Source organism: Lissotriton vulgaris, chromosome 12 (assembly GCF_964263255.1).
Source record: "Lissotriton vulgaris chromosome 12, aLisVul1.2, whole genome shotgun sequence".
Taxonomy (NCBI): domain Eukaryota; kingdom Metazoa; phylum Chordata; class Amphibia; order Caudata; family Salamandridae; genus Lissotriton; species Lissotriton vulgaris.
Window position 1 is genome coordinate 49,680,654 of NC_141700.1, and position 24,110 is coordinate 49,704,763.

Consider the following 24,110-nt stretch of genomic DNA (forward strand, 5'->3'; position numbering starts at 1 on the left):
ACAATGGCTTTATCATATCTATATGACTATTTTATAATCCACAGGTGATATATTGTCTTAATGGAAACGAAAGGAAAAACAAAGTTTGCTGTATGTTGGAATGATCCTACCCCATCCCGGAATATGTTCTAGACTTTGCAGGTTTAGGAAACTGTTCTCTATTAGAAGATCGATATATATCAAAATGTTAATATTTTATATACTGTAATGCATCAAAATAATACATTCCAGTTCTTTCACCCATCTACCTATATCCGGATATGTGGGATCTTGCCACTGGTGTGCAATTTGTAGTAGAGCCAGACAATTCACTGAGTATATTTAATCTACTTTACAACCATTGGTGGTTCTCATCAAATTCAATACCGGGTCAAAGGTTTCCAGGAAACCTATTGTATTTGTGAGTTCAATCAAAATAGTGTCCCCCAATATGGACTTGGGATTTGGTAACTAGAACTCAGTCTACTACAAGTGTCTGATATCCAGGACACTGTATGGCACTTGTAGACTGTGAATACCTTTTTGATACTTAAATAGAGGTAACATAAAAATTAATAGCACTTAATATGAATGAGCTCTTATTTTTATTTTATTTTTGATTCCACAGTATATTAACAACCAAAATACATATATCCATTGAAATATTACTTCAAGCATGTACATCCATTTAATCGGCAAATGATCCCCATACTGCAATACCAATCTTGTGTTTTTTCACCCCTTTAACTGCATATAAACTAAACTCAAGATTAAATAAACTATACATTCTATTCCTCCATCGTGGGAAAGAAGGAGCTTCTGATTGGAGCCAGTCTGCCGCAATACACAACCTGGCTACGGTCATCGCAATGAATATTAAATATTGATGTTTAAAGAAAGGACCACCCCTCATAAATTGCGGCCCGACCCCAAGAGCATAATTGCAGGTGTTATACAGATCGGCTTCCTAATAATTCTACTTAGATTTTTTTCAAGATTAACAATAAAGTTTCCTAAATGTCCACAACTAAACAAGCATTTACAATGCAACGGTTTCGCCCTTGGAAAAGTTTGAGCTATTGGCATTGTGAATGACAAACTTTTTATTTATGTGTTGGTTTTGAAAACAGATAAATAAATGGCATTGTCATTTACAATGGCAATAGCTTAATCTGTCGCAAATGCGATGTCAACGTTCCAAGCACATCAGCCGGCGTAGTGAGGCCAAGCTGTGATAGAAGACTGTCCCAGGAAATATGGACCCCTCAGGACTAAAGGCCTGCAATATTAACTGGACTCTTCCCAGGAGCCACTCGGAAAATAGTTGTTCTTGTTGAAAGAGATAACAACTACAGCACTAATACTCTGAAAAGTGGTCGCCATTATGTGGCAAGAGTGTGGCAGAGTTAACTAAGTCATGTGTCTAAAAATGGCAAATTATGTGTTGGAATATGGCACTTTTTGTGATAGTATTTCTTCTTTATTTTGTCGTATTTACCAATGTTAACACTGTCTTAGAAAATGATAGGATGCATTTGCACCACTTTAGCACTTAAAAACAGTATTAGGCTAAACAAAGTTTACCTGACAACCTTCTGCTGGACAACAGCACATTTTGCTGCACATTTTGTCATTTTTGTTCTGTTTGAGCTACATACAAATTGTTTCCATTAAAATCTGCAAATTAAGCAGCAGTTGAAGGATTACGTGGCAAATACGGTAACTCCATAATTGTGCGAAAAACGCTGCACATGAAAATCTCATAGTTCCAGTGGCCTTGACATTCGTTTGAAGCATGATGAAAGCAATGACTGATCCTACCCTGTCCCTGCAAGCCTTTCACTAGTATAATCCATACGGCGACACAGCGCAATCTGGAAAAGGTTAATTATAAACATTCACGTTTGACCTGCACCTCGAGAGAACATTAACATGAGGTCTAGAAATGGGACAAGAAGAGGCAGATTCGCTGGTGTTATTTATTTAGATGAACTTTACCCGTTGTTTGCATAAAGGGTTAACACCAATTCTTAATCTTATCAATTCTCTTCTTATCTGCTGACATGGTAGTCTACAAATATAATAGAAATGCTGCTTATTTTGCCACGAGTTGGCCATAAAACGTACAGATCGTGAGCTCAAGAGATTTCTCTCCCCAGCCCCGAGTTCCCTCTTATCAGCCTCGGTTTGTAAGGCCTGAGGGCACAGCTTGGTCCTCATGATTCTACAAGCTTTAGTTATAGTGCCATAATCGGCAGCTCTGGCCGTTATGCCACAGCTTCATTTAACCCTGCTCGCCAAGTTGTAGTTGTCTTGAGTCAAGAAGAATGCTCCACTGCTGATGCTTGCACTGACGCAGTATGCACCTGCCTGTTCTGTGTGAAGGAATCTGATGGCGCTGCCGTCCGTGAAGCAGCATTCCATTCCATCGCTGCTGGTTCTTCGTGCTAGTCTGCATACAGTTGTAAGTGCGCCGTGTGCGTGGAATGGCCGCTATGTACATCCATTGTATTATGGATGTGGACTCTCATGAACACTTGTTTGGCACGTGCATGGCTTGGTGTCGGGATGATAAAACATCTCGTGTTGACCCTTTGCTCCGCCTGTGGTTCAGCCGTCAGTGTGATGCGCTGCAGAGCTTGGTTTATGTCACCATAAACCCAGTAGACCATGTGAGTTCCTCCCTTCCTGAATAAAGACGGCCAGTGCAGGCACTCCTGCCCATTGTGCTGATTGTAGGGCATGAATTGGCAGTGAAGCGTAGCTCGGGTTGTGTTCTAGGATGTGCGAGGTGCAGCCTGCTCTTTATTGCCTCTGTTTACAGTAGGAATGGAAGGGGCCGTGGCTGGGGCATGGCGTGAGTGGATCTGAATTCCCACCCGCAGTCAGCCGTACTGCATTTCCGTTTTATATCTTTTCATGTGTGGAAGGCATAAATAAAGTATGCATTCAGAACCATAGTAAGGCGTAAAGAGAATGTGTTGATCAGCTGAGCAAAACAGGTCTTCAATAAAAACCCACCCCATGAATATCTTTTTTTTTTACTGCTTAACCAATCCTTTAAAAAATATGTTCTTATTGGAAGGGGGGGGGGAGGGAGAGGGGGGGGGGGAGGGAGTGGTGGGGGGGGGGGGAGGGGGGGGGCTCTTAAGCTCTGGTGACATTTTCAAGCCACCTTCAGCATTATGGCCCTTTGTCCCCCGAAAATATACCTGGAGAATAATACACGCTTACCTGTTTACCGTGTGTGTGTACACATATATTTATTACATGCGGTAAGCCTTCTTATTGAATTTTAGCCTGTAGTTTCAAAGCAATTTGCAGTACTGAATTCGTTTCCAGGGTATTTCGATTTCGTGTGTAATTATTATTTTAGAAGCCCCAAAATGGAATTCAATGTTATATATTTTCATCTTTCTTTGTGAATCAGATCTTTAATCGGGAGTAACAGGTTCGGACAAGTCATAATTTGAGGTGTGGATAAAACCGCAGCCTCTGTCCTGTCTTTCCAATGAACCTTCGACCGAAAGCTGATAGTCTGAGTTCTAATCCAGCTGTGCCTTCAGGGGGTTGTAAAGGGGTCCCCGAGCTGTTGGATGCACGAATAAAACGAGCCTCTCCTACAATGAAAGTTACTAGGTTGAGAGTGAAAGGCCGCTTGGGGCCAAGGCGTCATCATACACCAGCCCCATGTGCACGGCACACGCTGTGACCGAGCACAGCTCCCCAGCAGAGGGTATCACCGCCTGGATAATCTGAATTTCCACTGCTGGGTGCAAGCAGTGCTTTTCCACTAGCCCCTCCTCCTCCTTTGAGCACTAGTGTGACATTCGTCCGATGAACACATTACTAAGGAATGCGAGGACTGTTCCACAATGAAACTAGTTGCAGTAAGATGTACCATCGGAGCAGTGATAGTTCAGGGCTCCCCTCCCCATCAGACCTGGGTGAAGGCGGTGTCTCTCAAAGGGGCGTGGCCGAAGCAGTTAAAAGTGTGGCTTAAACCACCTCAGCTAAAAACCTATGCCAATCATAGTGTGCATATTATGCAGCCTGGGGATTCAATCATAAGAAGGGGAAATAAACCACGCGCCACATGAAACTAGATGAGCAATCGCCGGAACACTTCCTGCTGCAGAACACCCACGCGAACATGTGTTGGTGCCTCGCGGGGGGTGGGGGGGGGGTGGAGAATAGGGCGGGGGCTGTGAGCTTTCTGATTCCCAGACCAACAGACTTCTCGCGTTACATGCCCACACCGGGAGCGGCTTGCTAAAGACGGTGGCTCCCTCTGCTTGTTGAAGGTTTTAAACCATTTGTGACTGGCGCAAAGAGGGACATACTTTGGAGAGGATAATAATTGGCTATTGTGTCAAGTCTTCAAGTCTATTCATTTTGTTGAGATTCACACGATACTCCTGATCTTATGTGTCTGTTTCCAGTTTGCCGAGGCAAAGACTACAGGGAGCAGGAACGGCACACGGACAACGGGAGGGGGGGGGCGGGAACCACACACGGACAGCGGGAAGAGGGGTGGGGGCGGGAACGGCACACAGACAGCGGGAAGCAGGAACGGGCACTCACCTGGACTTCTTCCGCTTGCACACATTTTGCGAAATACAGTGACATCCCGTAATTTCTATCTTCCGAAACATCGGGATCAGCTGCGGCTCGGGAGGCGGGGATCTGCTGTGGGAGGGGAGGGGGAGGCGGGGATCTGCTGTGGGAGGGAAGGGGGAGAGCGGAGGCCGTGTTACAACGGCATCGGGACCGGCTGCGGCTCGGGAGGCGGGGATCTGCTGTGGGAGGGGAGAGGGAGGCGGGGATCTGCTGTGGGAGGGGAGAGGGAGGCGGGGAGAGCGGAGGCCGTGTTACAACGGCATCGGGACCGGCTGCGGCTCGGGAGGCAGGGATCTGCTGTGGGAGGGGAGAGGGAGGCGGGGATCTGCTGTGGGAGGGGAGAGGGAGGCGGGGATCTGCTGTGGGAGGGAAGGGGGAGAGCGGAGGCCGTGCAGATTCGGGGGCGTTCCCGGCTTTTGGCTGACGTAGCCAAAAGCCAAAAATTCTCGGGAACGCCCCCGAATCTGGTCCAGCCATGACGGACGCCTCTCTGTTCCAATGGCTAGCCTCCATTTATGGAGCTAGCCAATGGGACAGGGGGGCGTATTCCAGAGTCCTTACTGAAATCAAGAGATTTCTCTGGAGGCGGAGCTTACGCTCCGTTCTCCAGGCGAAACCTAAAAAGTTATGTTTTATATCAGCGTTGTCTGCACTACATCGAAAAAATTTCCCATCATGTCCAGATTTCCACGTAGCCATATATGCCGGGGTATAATACAAATTAAAAAACATTTTAAACATTGCACACGCAGATTGGCAGATGAGAGCGATTCCCTTGACGTTGAGATAGCATAATTCAATGATGCATTGTCAACCCCCTAAAACTTCAGACCATTTATCAACATTTTTCTCTAGGTCATCTTTTCTATATGCCAGCAGTAACTGATACGCCTCCCCAGTTTTCACCTGTCGTTGCGTAGCCTTAATAACTGAGTTGGATTTGAATGCAATCCTTTGTCGTATCAAATCACGAATTTGCAAATATTTAAAGAATTGTTGCTTTGGTAAATTAAACATCGGGACAAGTCAGCATAAGAAATTAATAAACCATCTATTCCTAAAAAATCCTCCAATTGCACAATACCTCGAACCCAGTAGCCACCGCATCCCAAAAAATAGAGGGTAAAAGTTTTTTGGCATTGGTAGGGGTATACCAAGATATTTCCCCCACTTGGCACAGTTTTCGAATTTTTTTCCAAACATTAAACGCCGATATTAACACTTTAAACCTAGTCCGTTTAAAATGGCTTCCATCTATTTCTTTGAATAAAGATTGTCTCGCCTCCGATCCTAACAACATATGAAAAATAGAAGGGGCCTACGCTTCATTAACTATGTCTTCTCCAGTCAGCAAAATCGGCATTCTTAACAAAGAGCATGTATAGAAATAAAAAAGAAAATCAGGCATAGCTAACCCCCCCCCCCCCCGTTCAATTGGTAAGGTCAGAAATCGCATAGCCCTTCTCAGTTTCCCAGGTGCCCAAACAAATTTCGAACAGATAGACTGTAATTGTTGAAGTTGAGATACGGTGAATTCTAATGGAATCGCTCTAAACCGGTATAATACATTGGCTAAAACATTAATCTTAATTACATTCACCCTACCAATGAGTGTAAGATGTAATCATGACCATTTATCTAATGAGTTCCAAATGTTAGCTACTAACGAACCATAATTTACGTCCAATATTTCCTGAGTGGATGATCGAATTTTGATACCTAAATATTACTTCCTTTTCGACTCGCGCATCATCATTATAACAGTCTCTGAAATTAATACTATAGCCACTCGTTCTATCTCTTGCAATGCCACATAAGGATCCGTGGAGACTATAGCGACATCATCCGCATAAGCAAATACCGAATATGGTATATTATGTACAAGAAATGGTAAAATCAAATCATTGTTGCCCAGTAACTCAATGAACAGATTAATATAAAGTGCGAACAACAATGGTGAACAGGGGAACCCTTGTCTAGTGCCCCTGGTGATATTCACTGTCTCAGATGTTAATCCCATAGTAGAAATTTTAGCGACCGGTGAAGTGTACAAAACCTGTAGGGCTGTAAGGAAACGTTGGCCAAAACCTAAAAGACGCATCAATTCCCACAGGTATGCCCACTCCACACGGTCGAACGCTTTTTCTGCGTCCAATAAAATTAGACCCAGATCACGTTTCTCGACTTGTGCAATATCAAATAGTGTCACTACCTTATTAATAAGCACGTTAGTATTACGTCCTGTTATAAACCCATGTTGGGATCGGAAGACCAGTGAACTAATGACTCTAAAAATGTGGGTGGCCAATATTTTTGAGTAAATTTTGCTGTCGCAATTCAATAGCGATATTGGCCTATATGAACCGACTAACTCCGGGTCTTTACCTTTTTTATTAAATACTACTATAGTAGCTTCGGCCCAAGATTTCGGTGCACACCCCTCTTGTGCGGCCCTAAATGTATCTAACATATCAGTTTTAATTAAGCTAAAAAGAAAAGCTTATAAATCTCCGTGGGTAATCTATCTGGCCCAGCAGCTTTTCCTATAGCTAGTCCTTTAACAGCAATTTCTAGCTCTTCCATAGAAATAGGCTTATCCAGTGATGCACGATCACTGGAATCTAGATGTCCCAAAGTCCCCTCAATTAGGTTAAAGAAATAACTATGATCTTGTGCTTGTTGAGTATATGAATCAGAGTAAAATTTATGGAAAATCGAAAGAATCCCTTTTGGTTCTTGACAGAGTACCCCATCCTTATCTTTCAAGGCCTTAATCCGCCCCATCGCTTCCTTCCTGCGTAACCGCCATGCCAAACAACGACCCACAGATTCCCCATATTCATGCAATTGCTTTTTATTAGCAAGATATTTGCGAGCGTTTTCAGTATTTCAGATCCCTTTTTAGCCCTCACCTGTTCGTAGCTTCTTCACATTCCTCAATATTATTTGCCCCTAGTCCAACACCCTGAATTGACTTGTCCTGATCATCCTAAAGCCTTGCATACAAATCCTGTATCTCTGCCTTTTTCGTCCGATTTTGCCCATATACAAAACTTAATAATTCCCCCCTTAAAACATGCTTTAAATGAGTCCCAGACTATAGCACAATGAGCTGAGTTTCTATTATTGATAAAAATTTCACTAATCCACCAGGACAGTTGTTCCCAAAAGCGCTCATTTACGCAAAGTTTGCTATCAAATGAGAATGACCTCATGGGTGGGAGCTGAGTGTTGACATTTAATATCATTAAAATCGGGCAATGATCTGAGGTAATCCTTGGTAGAAATTGGATTGCAACATCATTTTTTAAAGAAAGAGACAAAAAAAAGTAATCCAAACAAGCAAACTATTTATGAGGATAAGAGTAGTAGGTGAACCCTGGGTTTGTCGGATTTAAATAGCTCCAAACATCCATTAAAGCATGATAATTTACAAGATCATACAAGACTTTAAACACCCGAGGTTTCTGCCCTTGATTTCCCCGCGGTCCTCTCTGCAAGTCTAAATTCGTTAAATTAATGTTCATGTCCCCACATAATATTAATGGTGCTCCCCATAATGCTAATTCAATGTTTAACTCTTCAAAGACAGAAGCTTCATCCAAATTGGATCCATACACAACACAAATTGTAAACTTAACCCGCCCAAAAAGACATTCTACAATAACCCATTGTTAGACCTGTCTGCCCCCTGGGTAGTCCCTCCTATTTATTTATTTTTGTCCCCTTTTTGCCCCTCAAATCCCTTAATTTTTTATGTCCACTGAATTTTTGCGGTGTTAGCTAGGGGTTAGATGCTCTTTGACCCTCGTTGTCCTTTTCCCTGAGGCCTAGGTGCCTCTTCTGACTAGATTTGTAAGACCCACAAAATGGTCGTCATTAACTGCCATAACTGTCACCTCTAGGAAAGGGACCATAGGGTTACACTAAGAAGGTACTAGAACCTTCTGGAGGGTTCTGATAGCCAGGGCTAGCCTATATAAGGCCAGAACCAGGACGGCCATTTTAGAGTTCTGGGCAGAGAAAGTGTGAAGTGGGACTGGTCCGGAGTAAGGCGACTTAGTGAGGAGGAGCACGCACTGAGAGGGGAGAGATCGACCTGTGGGCAGACTACCCTTCCACGCTGGCGTGACCCCTTGTCTGTTTACCGAACCCTGCCTCCATGGTAAACACACTTGCCCCAGCTTATAACCCTACCTGCTCCGGAATGCACAACAAGGAGTGAGGAGTGGGGTGAAGCTGACCCTGGCGTGCCACCGCCTCAGTGTAGTAATTGGACCTCTCTGCTAATTGGGGAAAACTTCCTGACTGAGCCGCGAGTTCGGCCCCCACCCCTGCTGAGGCGCTGTGTGAGGTCGCGACTGCAGGTGCTGTGAGGAAAAGCTTACCGCACAGCTGATCTGCTCAGCGGTCAAATCATTCCTCGGTAAGGACCGCTGGAAGTGTAGCGGCAGGAAGACCCCGGTGTTGTGCGAGGAGGCGTGAGGGCGCCAGAAGAGGACGGCTGCAGGAAGACTCTGATGCCGGGTGAGGAGGCGTGAGGGCGCCGGAAGAGGTCGGCTGAAGGCGGAGCACTGCGGAAGAGGTCGGCTGAAGGCGGAGCCCTGTGGGAGGAGTCGGTGAGGAGAAGAGCGCGGAGGTTTGCCGGGCGCTGAAGCGAGACGCGTTGCTGCGGGGCGCCCGCTCGACTGCTGGGGAAGTTTGAGGGCTGCCGGGTGTCGCACCAGGAAGAACGCCCGCTCTCCTGACTGGGGAGAGGGCAGGGAAACCCCCTTCACGGCGGAAGAGGCACTTGAAGGCGAAAGGGTCGGACGGAGTCTGACCTCGTGAGCTACACGGCCAAGTAAGCCGGGAAGGTGGGGGGAGCAGCAGGACAAACCGAAGTCTGTCAAGAAAGGAGAACTGGGCAGCACTGCACCTAGCCTATTCAGTAGCAACTACTCAGTACGGCACTGGCTGGTTCCAGGGTTATCTAGGAAAAGGGGTCTGCTGGGGAAAAGAATCATAACAAGCCAGCTGATTCACCTTAGTTGCTAGCGGGGACTCCTCAGGGCAAGGCTGCACATGTGTAAGACTTAGACTCTTCTTTTGTTGAGGGGATTTGATCTGACATAAGCCAATGTAATTCAACTTGCCTGTTCTCTCCCAGCTACAGTTGTGTGTAACCTTCTTCATCCATAACAGGAGAAAGGGGTTCTCTGTCCGGTGGGGTTATCTAGTAAATTGTTAACCTTGAGTCATCTGGGGAACAGTTCATGCCAGCTTGCTTTTCTCGAAATGAGATACGTGTGGGTTATGGTTAAATTGTATGGTAAAAGTATAACTTCAGGAGGAGGTATAAAAGCGATTACTGGAGAGCTTTACTGTTGCACATACCCTGTTGAAAGATGTAAATGTTTACCTGGTCAATGTAGAAAAGAAATGGGATTGTGAAAACTTAATTACATTAAATTGTGGAATAGTTGGAAAACGAAGGAACTAAGAACTTTTATAAAACAGCTCGTATTTTTCCAAAATTGGTGTAGTGTCCTTATTTTTGAGTGGATTGATGTTATGTTACGTTACTGATGGGTGTGACGCAAACTTAGCACATGTTCCTTGGAGTTAGGCCTTCTCACTTAGTGCCAAGCTACCTTATGTGACTTGGAGGACCCAGGTCCAACACCCATCTTCCTCACTTATCGGCTAGACACCGTCCCGTTGTAACCCTATTATCTTTAGCTAATATTGCTACTCCTCTGATCATGGATGATTGGTGTGAAGCCCCTATCAATGAGTAGCCCAAGGTTTCTAAAAGTGCCCAAGGTATGTGCGTCTCCTGGAGACAGACCACATCAGGCTGGGTTGTACGTGATTCAGCTGTCACACAATTCATTTTACTGCAGCTGTTTAGACCGGCGACATTCCAGGGACAAATTTTTCCCCCCCTAACTGCCTGATTGATTGTTTAAGCAATATTACTGCACATGCTATCTCAGATTGCTGAATAATTCCAATATAATATATTTGCAATTGCCGAAAGTTCTCTTTATTTACCTCTTGAATAACTGTGGATTTTTCTCCCTTTTTTTCCCCACCCTTGTGACCCAACCCCTACGCCCACCCTCCCCCACCGATCAAACCCACCCCTCCAACCCCCCTCAAACAAGGCTTTAGGACTAATGGTTCTATAGATGCAGACTAGCGTGTGCCCCCTTGCCAGCCCCCCACAACTCTAACCATATACCAGTGTATATTGCCATATAACACAGATGAGACAAAAAACCCAAACCAAAAATACTATATACCAATATACACATAACCCTATATTGGAAAGCACGAAACTCTGTTGCAACTACAATGTCAACCTGATCCACCCACTAAAGAGATTGCAGAAAATTCTTGGCTGATCCCTCATTAGTGAAGAAATGTGTTCGATCTTTAAAAATTACTTTCAATTTTGCCGGATTCAGCAAATAAGACTGCGCACCCTTACCCTGAAATTGAGCAATTAACTCTCGTAACTGCCACCGTAATTCAACTGTGAATCTACAAAAATCAAGTTGTACAAAAAATTCGAAGTCACCCCCAGATCTTTTCTTATATGGACTCGCAAGCTGGAAAACCTCTTCATGTGCCAAAAAACTATTAAATGAAATGAGAAAAGCCCTGGGTTTTTCTTTTGAGGGATCAGCATTCGAAGAAGTGCGTCTAGTGAAAGGAAAACGATGCACTCTTTCAAATTCACGATCCCAATCCTATTTAGAAAGTTCAGGAAAAGCCTTCTTAAATAGTTCAACGATAAAACGCTGAGGATCCTGTCCTTCCTTCCCTTCTGGAATCTGAAGAATACGCAGATTATTCAGTCTTGCCTCGTTTTCAATATCCGCCATCTACCAGGCTGTATCCTCCCTAACAGCTTGCAGGGAGGCAGTCCCTGTTTTTTGTTGGAGTATTTCATCCTCAAGATTGGAAATTTGCGTTTCAGCCTCATTGAATCGAGAGACAAAATCCGCATGAGACTTCGACATTCTACGTACTGAATTCTGTAACTTCCTACAAATATTCTGCATTCTTTGACTCTCTTCCCTCGTTTCAGTACAAAAAGACATTATAGACTGATAAATTAGGGAGAGAGAAATATCTTCAGCAATTTGATGTTTGTATCTGGCCTAAGCATTCTGCATTTGCTCCCCCGTCCACCAGCGTCAATTCGAATCTCTTACGGACTGTCTGTTTTTCCTTCGGTTTGTTCAGTCAGTTCCTCCAGCAGTAAACTGCTGCGATCACTACCTTCGTTCACACTCATTTGTGTTGCATATTGACGTACCAGGTCTTCACATGATGACATAGACTGTTCAGATAGCGAATAGTAATCCGCCGACTCAGCGTCATATTGCTGCAGATGGCCCCCAGTTATGCTTGCCACACTAGCTCCTACCCCCCTCCACATTAACCATAGGTGTTATATCGCCATCCTGTCCATTTGTCGCTTGATCACAAGAACCTGGGGCAATTGTCTCATCAACAAAGGTATAACCCCATTTGCCATTGATAACACTGAAACTGCTTGACCTAGATTCTGTGCGGTTGCCTGAGCACTTTCTCTCACACTCGTGTTTTTAATCAGAGCAGGCTGAAGAAACATATCCCCTTGCTTATGCACAGCAAAACCTAGATCTGTAAGTGGAGGGGGTAAGTAAAGGGAGGGCCTGTTGTTTCCCTCGCCGCTTATCTTTATTAGCAGAAAAAATTGCTGGTATTTTCTTTGCCTCTTGGACCACCTTTCCCCTAGCAACATCGTCTAAAGCCTTGCCCTTCTCAGCAACTGCCGAGGGATTCCTGCTGCCCCCATTGCTCACCTCTGAGCTGTCAGCCCCAGCTCCAATGTTCTCCTCTAAAGTCGTCGTGCCTCCTGAGGCTCGCGGATCTTGAATGGGAGCCGGCATATTATCCTGAGCTCGGAGCCTCCCACGTCCCTCCACAAATTAATCTTAATCCTGAAGGAGAGGAAGCAGTTAGATTCCTTAATCCGGCCGCGTCCTCTGCAGCAGCAAGTAGATTTTTCGAGTCCGCAGACCGTCCGTCCCTCCCCAGCGTCGCGGAGAAGCAGAAAGCTGAAACCTCCGCGTCTGGAATGATAGGTACGCCGTCGAAGAGCCGCGAAACTCTGATTCAGCGCAGCTTCTCCTGCTAGTAAGTTCAAAGCAGTATTGTGTCGTCCCAAGCTTTTCCTTTGCTTAGAATTGCAACATTGTATCCCGCTATACTAATAGAATCGCCAAGCGGGAGCGGCAAGGAACACTGTCCTACACATCCCCGTTTGCCGCCGCCATCTTGCCGACTCGCCATGAGCTCTTATTTTCAATGGAAATATGAATAGACTTCACAAGAGAACAAAAGATCATATTTGTAGTGATATTCGTGTTTACCCATTTCAAATTAAATTCAGGACCGCAACACAAACATCAGATCGTAGAAGTCTTGGTTGGGTAAAAAATAGTATAGCTTTTGTGACTTCTGAGAAGGCATGAATGGGGCCATTCCAATTAATTTTCAGTGAAAATACGGAGACTTACATTGCTGGAACTGAAAGTGTCTGGAATTCCCGGATAAGTGCTCTAATTTCTCTCTGAAGCCCAACTGTTTCTCAGGTTAATTCGTGGAATATGGAGAATAATCCTCCTTTGGTACATAAGCATCGCTTTACTGTCGCTGACCGTAACATGACTTCTATCTTGATATTGAAGTCCTGGAAAAAAGCAGTATTGATTTGAGGTTAATGATCTGATTTTGTTGCCCATCCGGAGTCCCGGTGTGTTCGGGCTATTTAAAGCCCCTATGTTCCCAGACATCTGATTTTAACATATAGACATTTATAAACAGTTTTGTAACCTCAGAATCATGTTTGTTTTTTGCATCTCTCTCTGCCGCGAAGAATATGTGCTGATGATATCCCCTTTATTTTCAAAGTCTTCATTAATGACTAAAGTTGAACTTCCGAAATTTCCAGTGGCAGGTTGTCTGGGCCGAATCATATTCCCTGCAACATCTGAAGACCTACTCAAAATTTTAAATCCATGAAAATATCAGAGCATCGATTAGTCTGGAGCATAATGTTTGTTTGTTCACTTTTGCTCTACTTTGTTTTTTTGGGGGGAGCCATGAGCTGTTCTTGCTTAAGATTGGATACAATAGCCAAAGCTCTTTGGAGGCTCAGGGTATCCTCTGGTTGTGGAGGAGAGGATCTTTTGTTCTCTTTAATTGACTTGTACGATTGAGAATTTGTCTGTATTACATGTTCCATCCTGCTCTTTTAGTATACAACTTGGTCATAATACTGAAGATGACACTAAATGGGTCAGTTGGGCACAGCTTGTCTTGCATATTGCAGACCTGTATGTGGCGGTTGTTCTGCACGGAGATATGTGCTGGCAAAAGTACCTATACCAGAAAATTAAATCTAAGCATTTTTTTAAACTGGGGACTTGGTTGTTATTTACAATAACAGTGAGTAATTGAGCTTCCATGCACATGTGGATACCCCATCAGGGTCAAACTAACTACTCTTGTAAATGTCCATTCATGTAATATGACTTCCCACTTCCCTACTTCATATATATTCATAATTACTGTAAATGTCCTTCTTTGGAAACGTGGGGTCTTTACTTTTTATAATTTACATTTAATTACCACGTTGAATTCTTTTGGTATCAAATGCAAACAGACGTACAACATTTGGAGTGTCAAACAACACTTGTGTTTTTTTTTTTTTTGACATTTAAATGAAACTTTTAACTTTCAGTTTCAAATGGTTTTTCTTAATTTAATACCAGTGTAGAAAAAAATGTTTTGTTTTTTTCCCTCTGACATTAGGAAAACCCATCTGCAACTCTTGAGGATTTGGAGAAACCTGGTGTTGACGAGGAACCTCAACATGTCCTTCTTCGATATGAGGATGCCTATCAGTACCAAAATATCTTTGGACCTTTGGTCAAACTGGAGGCTGATTATGATAAAAAATTGAAGGAGTCCCAGGTAATCTGTTTTCTCTGAACCATTGAGTAAAATAAGCCTGTTGAACGCCCTTAAAGCTTTGTCCATAGGGGCTTTTGAAGTTCCATTTTGAATAAAATGTGGGCAGCTCAACAGAAGGGATTTGGTTCATCTGAAGGTAGTTGCTAAAATGTTAATATATATGTGTCATTGTTGAGCTCTGAAAGGAGGATCCTACTAAGTATAGATCGCTAGCATGAAGAATAAAGTTGTATTTTTTTTTAATTAACTCATGTGGCTTGTCTGGACTGTTTGCTTATGTGAGTTTTTTAGTTTTTTTTAACCTGCGAATATGGGTGTGATAGCTGGCTATTTTGAATAAAGTGCGAGCAATTTGCTTTATCTACAAGATATAGATGGCAGCATTGATATTTAGGAAAGTGTCACACATGACTTATGGCACGTGGCTGGGTTTATATTTAATTTGGTTTTTCGCTGTGGTAAAAAGTGCATTTTCATAGGTTTGGGGTTGTCATGGCTTAGAAGTTCTAGGAAATACAGTATGCGGCTGAAGGCATGTTTATGATTTGAACCTTTTTCTTTGTAAAGTTCATATTAGTATCTTTCTACATGGGCAAAGCGTGTTTCTTTTTGTGCTGAGGAGCCTAGATTTTGCTGATTTCAGGTAATTCTTGTGGTGATTTGGGCTATGTTGGGCACCCTAAAAATTGGGGTAAATAAACATCGGTATAATGTTAATTAATGGTTTTATAGGTGCATTCTTGCAACGCCTGTACTGTTAGGTTGAATTTTGGTAGTAAATGCAGTGAGCTCACTTTACTGACGGGTGGGGGTGATGGTTTGTTCCAGTATTAAGGTTTACACTTTTAAACAGTTTGAGGCTACTTATGTTCTTTTAGTATATGCATGTATATGAAGAAGCCTAAATCCAAGATTGGTGATTACCTGCTTTGAAAATAAAATGTACACAAAGCTTGCAACATGAAACAAAATGCAAGATTATTGGGCTGCTTTACCTACCCATTCTCTGAGGCTTTTACTAAAACATGTTTGTTTCATATCAGTATTTAAAAAAAATTGTTATGTTATATGTTTTTTAAAGCGCACAGCTGCCCCAGCAGAGAGGCGTCCCGGCGCTAACAGATCTAACTGGAACAGAACTCCCCAAAGGGCTCACCAGGCAGCAGCCAGGGCTATACTGAAGGGAAGAGGAGGGTTTTAATTGCTTTCCTAAAAACGAACACATCTTCCATTCCCCGGATATGGGCCGGCAAAGAATTCCATAACTTGGCCGTCCTGTATCTAAATGAGCGGCCACCGATGCGGCTGAGTTTGACCCGTGGTACCGTCACCAGATGTTGTCCAAGTGAACGTAGGTTTCGGTGAGGGATATATGGTCAGAAGGGTGCATAGAAGTTCTAGGCTTCCAAGTTTGACAATCTTAAACCCAAGACACAGAGCCTTAAACTGAATCCGGGCAGAAATTGGAAGCCAATGTAATCCCTTGATGGTAAATCGGGCCGAACATCGGCGGGGAAGCCCGACCAGCATTCTAGCTGCCAGATTTTGGACTCGTTTGAGTCGTTGAGTCTCAGCTTTATTGGCCCCTAGGAGTAACACACTAGCGTAGTCCAATCGAGACAGAATAGTAGATTGAACAATGAGCTGTCGCACTGCTGGTTCAAAAAACTTCAGAAGAGGGTTAAGCCCTCTTAACAAGCCCATACATGTGGCAGCCACTCGCTTAGTGTGGGTCTGAAAGCTAATCGAGGAGTCCATCCAAACTCCTAGGTTCTTCGCTAAGATCTTAGGTATAGGCATAGTCCCTAGGGAGTCCGGCCACCAATGCGCATTCCAAAGGGTGGTATCTTTCCCAAGCAGCAGGACCTCCGTCTTGGTCGCATTAAGTTGAAGACAGTTATCTGCCATCCATTGGGCCACAGCTGTCAGCCCGTCTCTGAACCTAGTAGCCAATGTAGATGGCCCCTCAGCTAGAGTGATCACAAGCTGGGTATCGTCTGCATATGATACCATGTTATCAGTGTAGAACAAATGAGTAGCATTATAGGCAACATAAAGATAAATTAGGGTCCCGATAATTAGTCACAAAAAGGCATCTATATATATATATATATATATATATATATATATATATATATATATATATATCCTTGCATTTATACAGAGTTTCTGGATTTCTCAAGTGTTTACAGAAGTAGACATAGAAATGTTACTCCTAAAAACAATTATAATTTTCATTTCCACCTGAGCAAAAATGCACTCATGAAAATCTGCTGAACAAATGCACTTTTATTTTCCCTTCACCCCTTTTTCCCCCCTCCGCCTTGTCAGGAGTAAATTTTTCACACGTTTCGGTTGTGGTTAGGAGTAGGGGAATACCCGTAATCATGTAATTGTGTGAGTATTTTTGCCCTGTAATCATTGCTCCCAACGGCACCTATCCCTTGTATGTAGACGTGCCGAAAGTTGGCAAAATTAAAGGTTTTTTTTTACCGCCCAAACTGGTATAATATGAACCCTGGCATAATCCGAGAAGCAATTATCAGAACTCAGATATAATGAAAACGGTGCCATAATTTTATCTCTGCACTGTAATAAAAAGAGCAAGTGGATGTTTTTTTCTACAGGACATGTAGATTTCCGAAGAATTCCTTTACTTGGACAGTAGATATTTTCTAAAATTTCAAACCCCTGCATAGGGTATGTTAATGTGGAGTCATGAGGCAGCTTGGGTAGACATTCACTGTGAAGGAGAGTAAAACAGATATGTCTCAACCTGGGTTGCATACAATAGCTCCATAATTGGCAGGTTTATGCCATAAAGTTTAGGGTATCTTCATAAGATGAATGTAGGCACAATGAATGTAAGTCTTTTATTATAAATAGTGATCTTGATAAATCAGAAATGCACTGGACATGCCAGGCTTAATCCCATTCGTTAGAGTATTGGGTGAGGGGACGACGGCAAACCTACATTTATCTTAGCTACAACATAACCTTTTTATACACCTGAATGTTTGGACATTACATGGACACCAGAGGTTGAAATACTGCAGATTAGATCCCATCACTAAATCAAGGGGTAGGCACATTGTTGGACATGCACCGCTGATAAGAGTGAAAAGGGTAAATGGCTGCCAGGGCTCAACCTTCCACTTGACGGTTTTAGTGTCTCAAAATGTCTACATTGTTTCACCTTGCTAGAGCAAAACTTTAAACAATGGGGTACCCAAGGTGATCATTTTATGGTGTTGTTCTCAACACAGGAAATGTCTTTTATATATATGTTTTGAAATCAAAACATGCTTTGCCATACGTTTTGTAATGTACATTGCCTTTTTTACACTAGACCCAAGATAACATTACTGTGAGATGGGACCTGGGCTTAAACAAGAAGAGAATTGCCTATTTCACCTTGCCAAAAACAGACTCTGGTAATGATAGTTTCATTTATTTCATTGCTGTAGAAATACTTCTTTATTGTATAAATGTATGAAGTGAAGACAGTTTGCCAAGTCTGTCATCACTGTTCCAGCTGATGTTTATGTAAGGTCTAGTTTTACATTCATATTTTAGCGCAAAAAGATTATGGGAGTATTCAAAGAAGCACAGTATGTTTCAAACATGATTTCCTCAAGTATTTCTTCAGTAAGGTTGTATCGCAATGTGGCAGATGTAGTCCTTGCAGCTTTGATTTAGTTTTCTAGGCTTCCTTTAGGAGTGAAATTGTAATCAATTTTCAGTGAAGCAGTTACCTTTCATTTACACTACAGTTGAGTTTTCCCTGCGGTAAGCTGCAGATGGTATGTTTCACTTTCCTCTAAACTCCAGTACTGCTGACTTTAAATTCTGCAAAACAATCCAAGTGTTCAAATACCAAAATTGACACAAAATACCTGTCTCAGTAAAGCTGCAACCCCTTGCCTTGGTTGTCTCTCATGGATTGGTGCATCATACACACTTCACAGTGCATGTTCATGAGTTATGGAAGGCTATTCGCTGATGGTGCTGAAGCAAGGATTTTGCATGCTTTGCATCATGCATGATACCATTCTCCATCATGGGATTCTTACCTACATTCACAATTGAATATTTCTTCGTGCTTGGGATCCTGGAAAACCTTTTTAGTTTCAAAAGTGTTTTTATTGAAATTTTTAACAGGCATATAGTAAGACATCTCTGTGAGAAAAGTAAGCTCAGAGCATACATCGCGGGCGGGACAGACAAGCATGTCTTCCCTTGTGCAGCAGAATAAGCAATGAAGATATGCTCAATGAGCGATTTGACGTAATGCTTGGAAGGGCAAAAGATTGACATGGAAAAAACAACACGAACCAAAAACCCCCACCCCCTCCCCACAAAATCCCCCTTCCCTCCACCCCGACCAGTGTGCCCAGGAAGGTCAGTGGCATCTGCAATGTGTCGCGGGAGTACGACGATGCCAAGAGTAGAGTCACCGGGAGTCATCGGTGGTGCTAGTGAGACGTAAAACCCTAAGATATTTGGGGCAGGTAACTTCATTGAACTCCTTGGATAAGGGGGTCAGCAAAGGAAGCCACGTTTTGCGAAAGGCGTCTGTGGAGCTGGTGAGAGTGGCGTGGATACGCTCCATCCCAAGGGTGAACCACAGTTTGTGGAGCCATCCCGTGTGTGTAGGTTTAGTCGTAGTGCCCCATAGTGACAAGATGTGTTGTGTGGCTGCCTGCATAGCGATGCCCATCTGTCGACCTCGCAGTGATTTGAGGGGAAACGTTAAGGCATTGGGCAGGCCTAACACGGTGTATGCAGGGAATCTCGGGACTTCAGTTTCGAAAGTGGAGTCTGTCATCCAGGACCTGTTTCCAAAGGTCTCCCAGTTCGAGGCACTCCCAGAGGATGTGAGTTAAGGTACCACGTTCCCCGCACCCTCTCCAGCAAAGATCGCTGCGCTTCGGGTTTCCTTGGTGTAATCGGGCTGGAGTAAGGTGCCAATATATGGCGAGTTTGACTGCAGTTTCTCTTGCTTTGGTGTTTCGTGTAGTGTGTGAGGCTCTGTGGTAGATGTACCCCCATTCTTTGGATGACAAGGTTCTCCCAAGTTCAGCCTCCCAGCGCCGTTGACCGGGTGATTTAGCCTGGGAGGGTGAAGGGGCAAGCATTTTATAGAGTTCGGAGATGAGGCGCTTGTCTGTGGTTTTAGTAAGCAGCCACTTCTCGAAGTCCGTCATGGGGCGGCCCACTAGGGTAATGACGTTCGGGTCAGTGAGCCAGTGTCGGAGCTGAAGGTATTGGAAGAAGTGGGGGTGTTCTATCCCGTATCCTTGTTTAATGTCGTTGAAGGAAAGAAATCCGTTCAGGTCAAAAAGGTGACCCGCAGCTCGGCACGCTGAGCCCCGCCACTGAGAAAATGCACCCGGGCCCTCACCTGGGGGGAAGTCAGGGTTGTCCAGAAGGGGAGTGAAAGGGGAAGGGAAAGTAGTCAGTCCGCGTTTAAGTGCTACCCGATTCCACACCTGTAGGGTCGTGCGAGTGATTGGGGACCGTGACATGTATTTGGGCCTGTGGTGTTTGGCCAGGAATGGAACCCGCCACAGCGGTGTCTGAGCCATGGCTCTATCTTGGAAGAGCCATCTCTTCTCCGATTCGGGTCTGTACCACTCCACCAGGTACCGGAGTTGGGATGCCTGGAAGTATCGCACCAAGTCCGGGATTCTGAGACCGCCCTCGTCCATGCTCCTGTGCGCAAGCAGTTTGTGAAGTCGGGCTCTCTTCCCCTCCCAAATAAAGCCAGACAGTAAGTCTTGTAGGGTTTTCAATGTGCCCGTTGGAGGCATAATGGGGATTGTTTGAAACAAATATAAAATCCGCGGCAGGACTGACATTTTTATAGCGGCCACCCTCCCCAACAGAGAAAGAGGTTGTTTGGACCATCTCGTCAGGTCTGAGCGTATCTGGGTGATGAGAGCTGCGTAATTAGTGGAGACCGTGAGGTCGGCTGAGGGAGTCAGGGTAATACCTAGGTATGGTATCCGGTCGGCCACCTGTAGGCCGCTGTGGTGACCCACTGCCGGGGCCAGCGGGCGCGCATGTTTGCCTAGAGGTAAGATGAGGGATTTTGCGATATTGATGCGGAAGCCTGAAACAGCCCCAAACGAGCCAAGTTCCTCCATGAAGGCAGGTATAGAAGTATCAGGGCTGTGTAGAGTGGCTATGACATCGTCCGCGTATAAACTGATAGGATGGGGTTCGCGCCCGAAGTCGATGCCCTCTATCCTCGGGTTATCGCGGACTCTCTGTGCTAGCGGCTCGATATACATCGCGAATAGGAGGGGGGAGAGGGGGCACCCCTGCCTGGTGCCTCGCTGGATCTCAAACGGGAGCGAGCGCAGGCTCCCCAGGCGAACCGTGGCCTGCGGGTGATGATAGCAGCTCGCTATGCGCGAGCAAAAACGGTCACTGAGACCGAACCGGCGGAGTATGTGTTGTAAATAATCCCAGTTCACGCGATCGAACGCTTTCTCCGCGTCGATGGCAAGAAGCGCAGAGTCAGAAGCTCGAGAATGTGTCTTATCAATAAGGTGGAGCACCCGTTTAGTATTTCTGCACATTGGCGGCCTGGAACAAAGCCAGATTGGTCTGGTTCCAAAAGACCAGGAAGGCACGGGCCAAGGCGGGCAGCAAGGATACCTGTAAAAAGCTTTAGGTCTAGGTTCAGTAACGAGATGGGGCGGAACGCAGAGCAGTGCGTGGGTTTTTTCCCGGGTTTAGGAAGCACCACCACTTCAGCGGCTAGCATGTCCGGAGGTATGGCTGCCGCCCCCTCGAAGGAGTTGAAGAGGCGAGCAAGCACCGGGGCCAAACGCCGATGGAAGAGCTTATAGAAGCCCGCTGAGAAGCCGTCTGGTCCTGGGGATTTAAGTGGGCGCAGTCGAGAAATGGCAGCCAAGACTTCTTCCTGGCTTATGGGGGCATCGAGAGCTTCTGCAGTAGATTCAGGGATCGCAGTGATAGCCGCAGTATTTAGGTATGCCTCAATATCCCTGGATGAGACTTCCTCCCCCCCATATAGGGAAGCGTAGTATGAACAGAACGCCTCGGCCACTTGGGCGTCGTCTGTGAGCTCTTCACCATTGGTGCCAACCAAAGTGGTGATTTTGGCCCGTTGGGTCTTGGCTTTTAGAGCACTGGCCAGTAGACGCCCCGTTTTGTTCCCTCCGACATAGTAAGTATGCCGTAGGCGGAGAGCTGCAAATTCCGCCCTGTCTGTGTCCAGACTGGCGAGTTGGGCCCGAGCAGCCTTTAGCTGTTTCCACACTCGAGGGGCACATGTGCGACTGTGTACCCGTTCCAGCTCCGCCACCCGCGCCGTAAGGTCCTCCCTCTTGCTTTTGCGGTCTTTAGCTTCCGCAGCCGCAATAGCTATGAGTTCGCCCCGCACGACCGATTTCAGAGCCCCCCAAAGAGCCGTCGTTGAGATGCCCGGTGTGTCGTTGGTAGATAGGTAAGTGTCTATGCAGTCCACAATACGTTTAGTGACATCAGGGCGTTGTAGCAAGGTTTCGCGGAGGCGCCATGGGCGGCGGGGTTGCCGGAGAGCGAGGGAGAGTTCCACCGCGTCATGGTCAAAGAGGGCTGCGGGCGTGATGGTAATGTCCTCAAGGGTTGTAAGGAGGTCTGAAGAACCCAGGAAGTGGTCAAGCCTGGCGTAGGTGTGGTGCACATGTGAGTAGAATGTGAATTGTGAGGCAGTCGGATGACGGGCCCTCCAGAGGTCTACCAAGCCCCTTTCGGACAGCCATTCATGTCCGGCAGATGACAAGGCCCCAGTATCTCCATAGCGGTGGCCAGACCGATCGGCATGTGTATCCATAACAATGTTAATGTCCCCGCCCAGGAGTAGGGGTGTATGTGGGGTTTGGAGGGCTTCGGATATGGCGCCTTTTAAGAAGGCTTCCTGACCTGTGTTTGGGGCGTACAGGGAGCCGATTGTGAGTGTTGTGTCACCCACAGTGAGGGTGTACGCCAGGAGGCGGCCTTTGATTTCCCCCACCTTGCTACCCACCCTCCCTCTAAAGGAGCTAGAGATTAGGATCGCAACCCCGGCATTCTTTGTTGGAAGGGAGGAAAAGAATTGCTGTGGGAAGGCTCGCGAGCGCATTCTGTGCCAGTCCTTCTGGAGGAGATGCGTCTCCTGTAGCAGGCAAATAGCGGCTTCAGAGTTTTCCAAGTAAGAGAGAACAGCTCTCCTCTTGATCGGGTTGTTAAGCCCCTTCACATTAAGCGTAATAACCTTAAGGGTGTTATCTGTCATCGCGCAAGGGGTGTGTGATGCAGCGCTGATTGGGCTATAGGCATGCCAAAGGAGCATTTGGCGGTTCTTGGCGAATAGTGTATGGTATGGCCTCTAGTTGTGTCTGGGTGTGAACCTTTTATGTGGGTGAATACTCCAAGTCGACACATGCATCTTGGTGAAGGGTCTCTCCGCGAGAGAGCTGAATTAGCGTGGCACACTGGTCCCCACCCTGGATCCCTCCCTAACCCAACATCCCCCCCAAAAACAGCCCACAGCCACCAAAGTATGCAACGTAGTACATGCAGATAAGGACAGTAGTAGGCAGCAGCATAATAACAAAACCCCAAACCCAGCTCCCCCAACCCAATCCCAACAAAACTGAAACCTGTAGTCCCAATCCTGTTAAGGCACACAGGATCGTGGTAAAGAACAATGAAGGGGTCATTTCCGATGGCGGCTCCTCCGGGCCCCCCGCCCGACCCACCCGCCGTCAGGGCTGAGCAGGTGCGATACACAATCTCCATAGCAAGAGTTATTGTCACTCTGGGGAAGAGGTTTCCTTGACCACCTCTGCCACTGCAGTCTCACGCTCCCGGGAAATGACAGAGGCATCGGGCTTGAAGCGCTGAGGAGGGGATCGTTTGCGGTGTACAGTCTGCCAACCCCCTCTGGCGGAGCCCTGCGAGCTCCTGAAAACCGGTTCAGTATCCACTTGGTCTAGACCCAGGAGATCACAAGTGTCTTTAAGAGATCGTAGCTGCTGTAGCCGTCCGTTCCACTTGAATATGATCCGAAAGGGGTGCCCCCAGGAGTATGAAATTTCTTTTTCCCGCAGGAAGTCCGTGACTGGCTTGAATTCCTTCCTTTTCTGGAGAGTTGTGGCGGAAAGATCTTGGTATAGGGCAATGGAATGGCCTTGAAACTGGATGGGCTGAGCTCTCCGGGCTTCCCGGAGGATCCGTTCTTTTAGCGGGAAGTCCGGAAGAAAGGCCAATATGTCCGGCGGCGGGGCTGGGGCTCTGCGGGGCAGTCCTACGCGATGTGCCCTGTCAATGCGGATGTGGAAGTAGTCTGCCTCTCCCAGAATGCTTCTGAAGAGGGTCTGCAGGTACGCGGTGACATCAGCCCCCTCGTCTTTCTGAGGGACCCCCCGGACCCGTATGTTCCGTCTGGAACGGTTTTCCAGGTCCTCCGTATGGGCCTGGAGGTCAAGGTGCTGGTC

General features: G+C 45.7%; 1 protein-coding gene across 3 annotated transcripts in view; it reads left to right on the forward strand.

The window, feature by feature from the left end:
* The window catches only part of UPF1 (UPF1 RNA helicase and ATPase), a 382,560-nt gene that overhangs the window by 82,177 nt on the left and 276,273 nt on the right, over positions 1–24,110 (forward strand). For all 3 annotated transcript variants that reach the window (XM_086947036.1, XM_086947037.1, XM_086947035.1), the window contains exons 6-7: positions 14,455–14,616; positions 17,966–18,050. In XM_086947036.1, the coding sequence (XP_086803162.1) occupies positions 14,455–14,616; positions 17,966–18,050 (247 nt within the window). The remainder of the gene's footprint in view (positions 1–14,454; positions 14,617–17,965; positions 18,051–24,110) is intronic.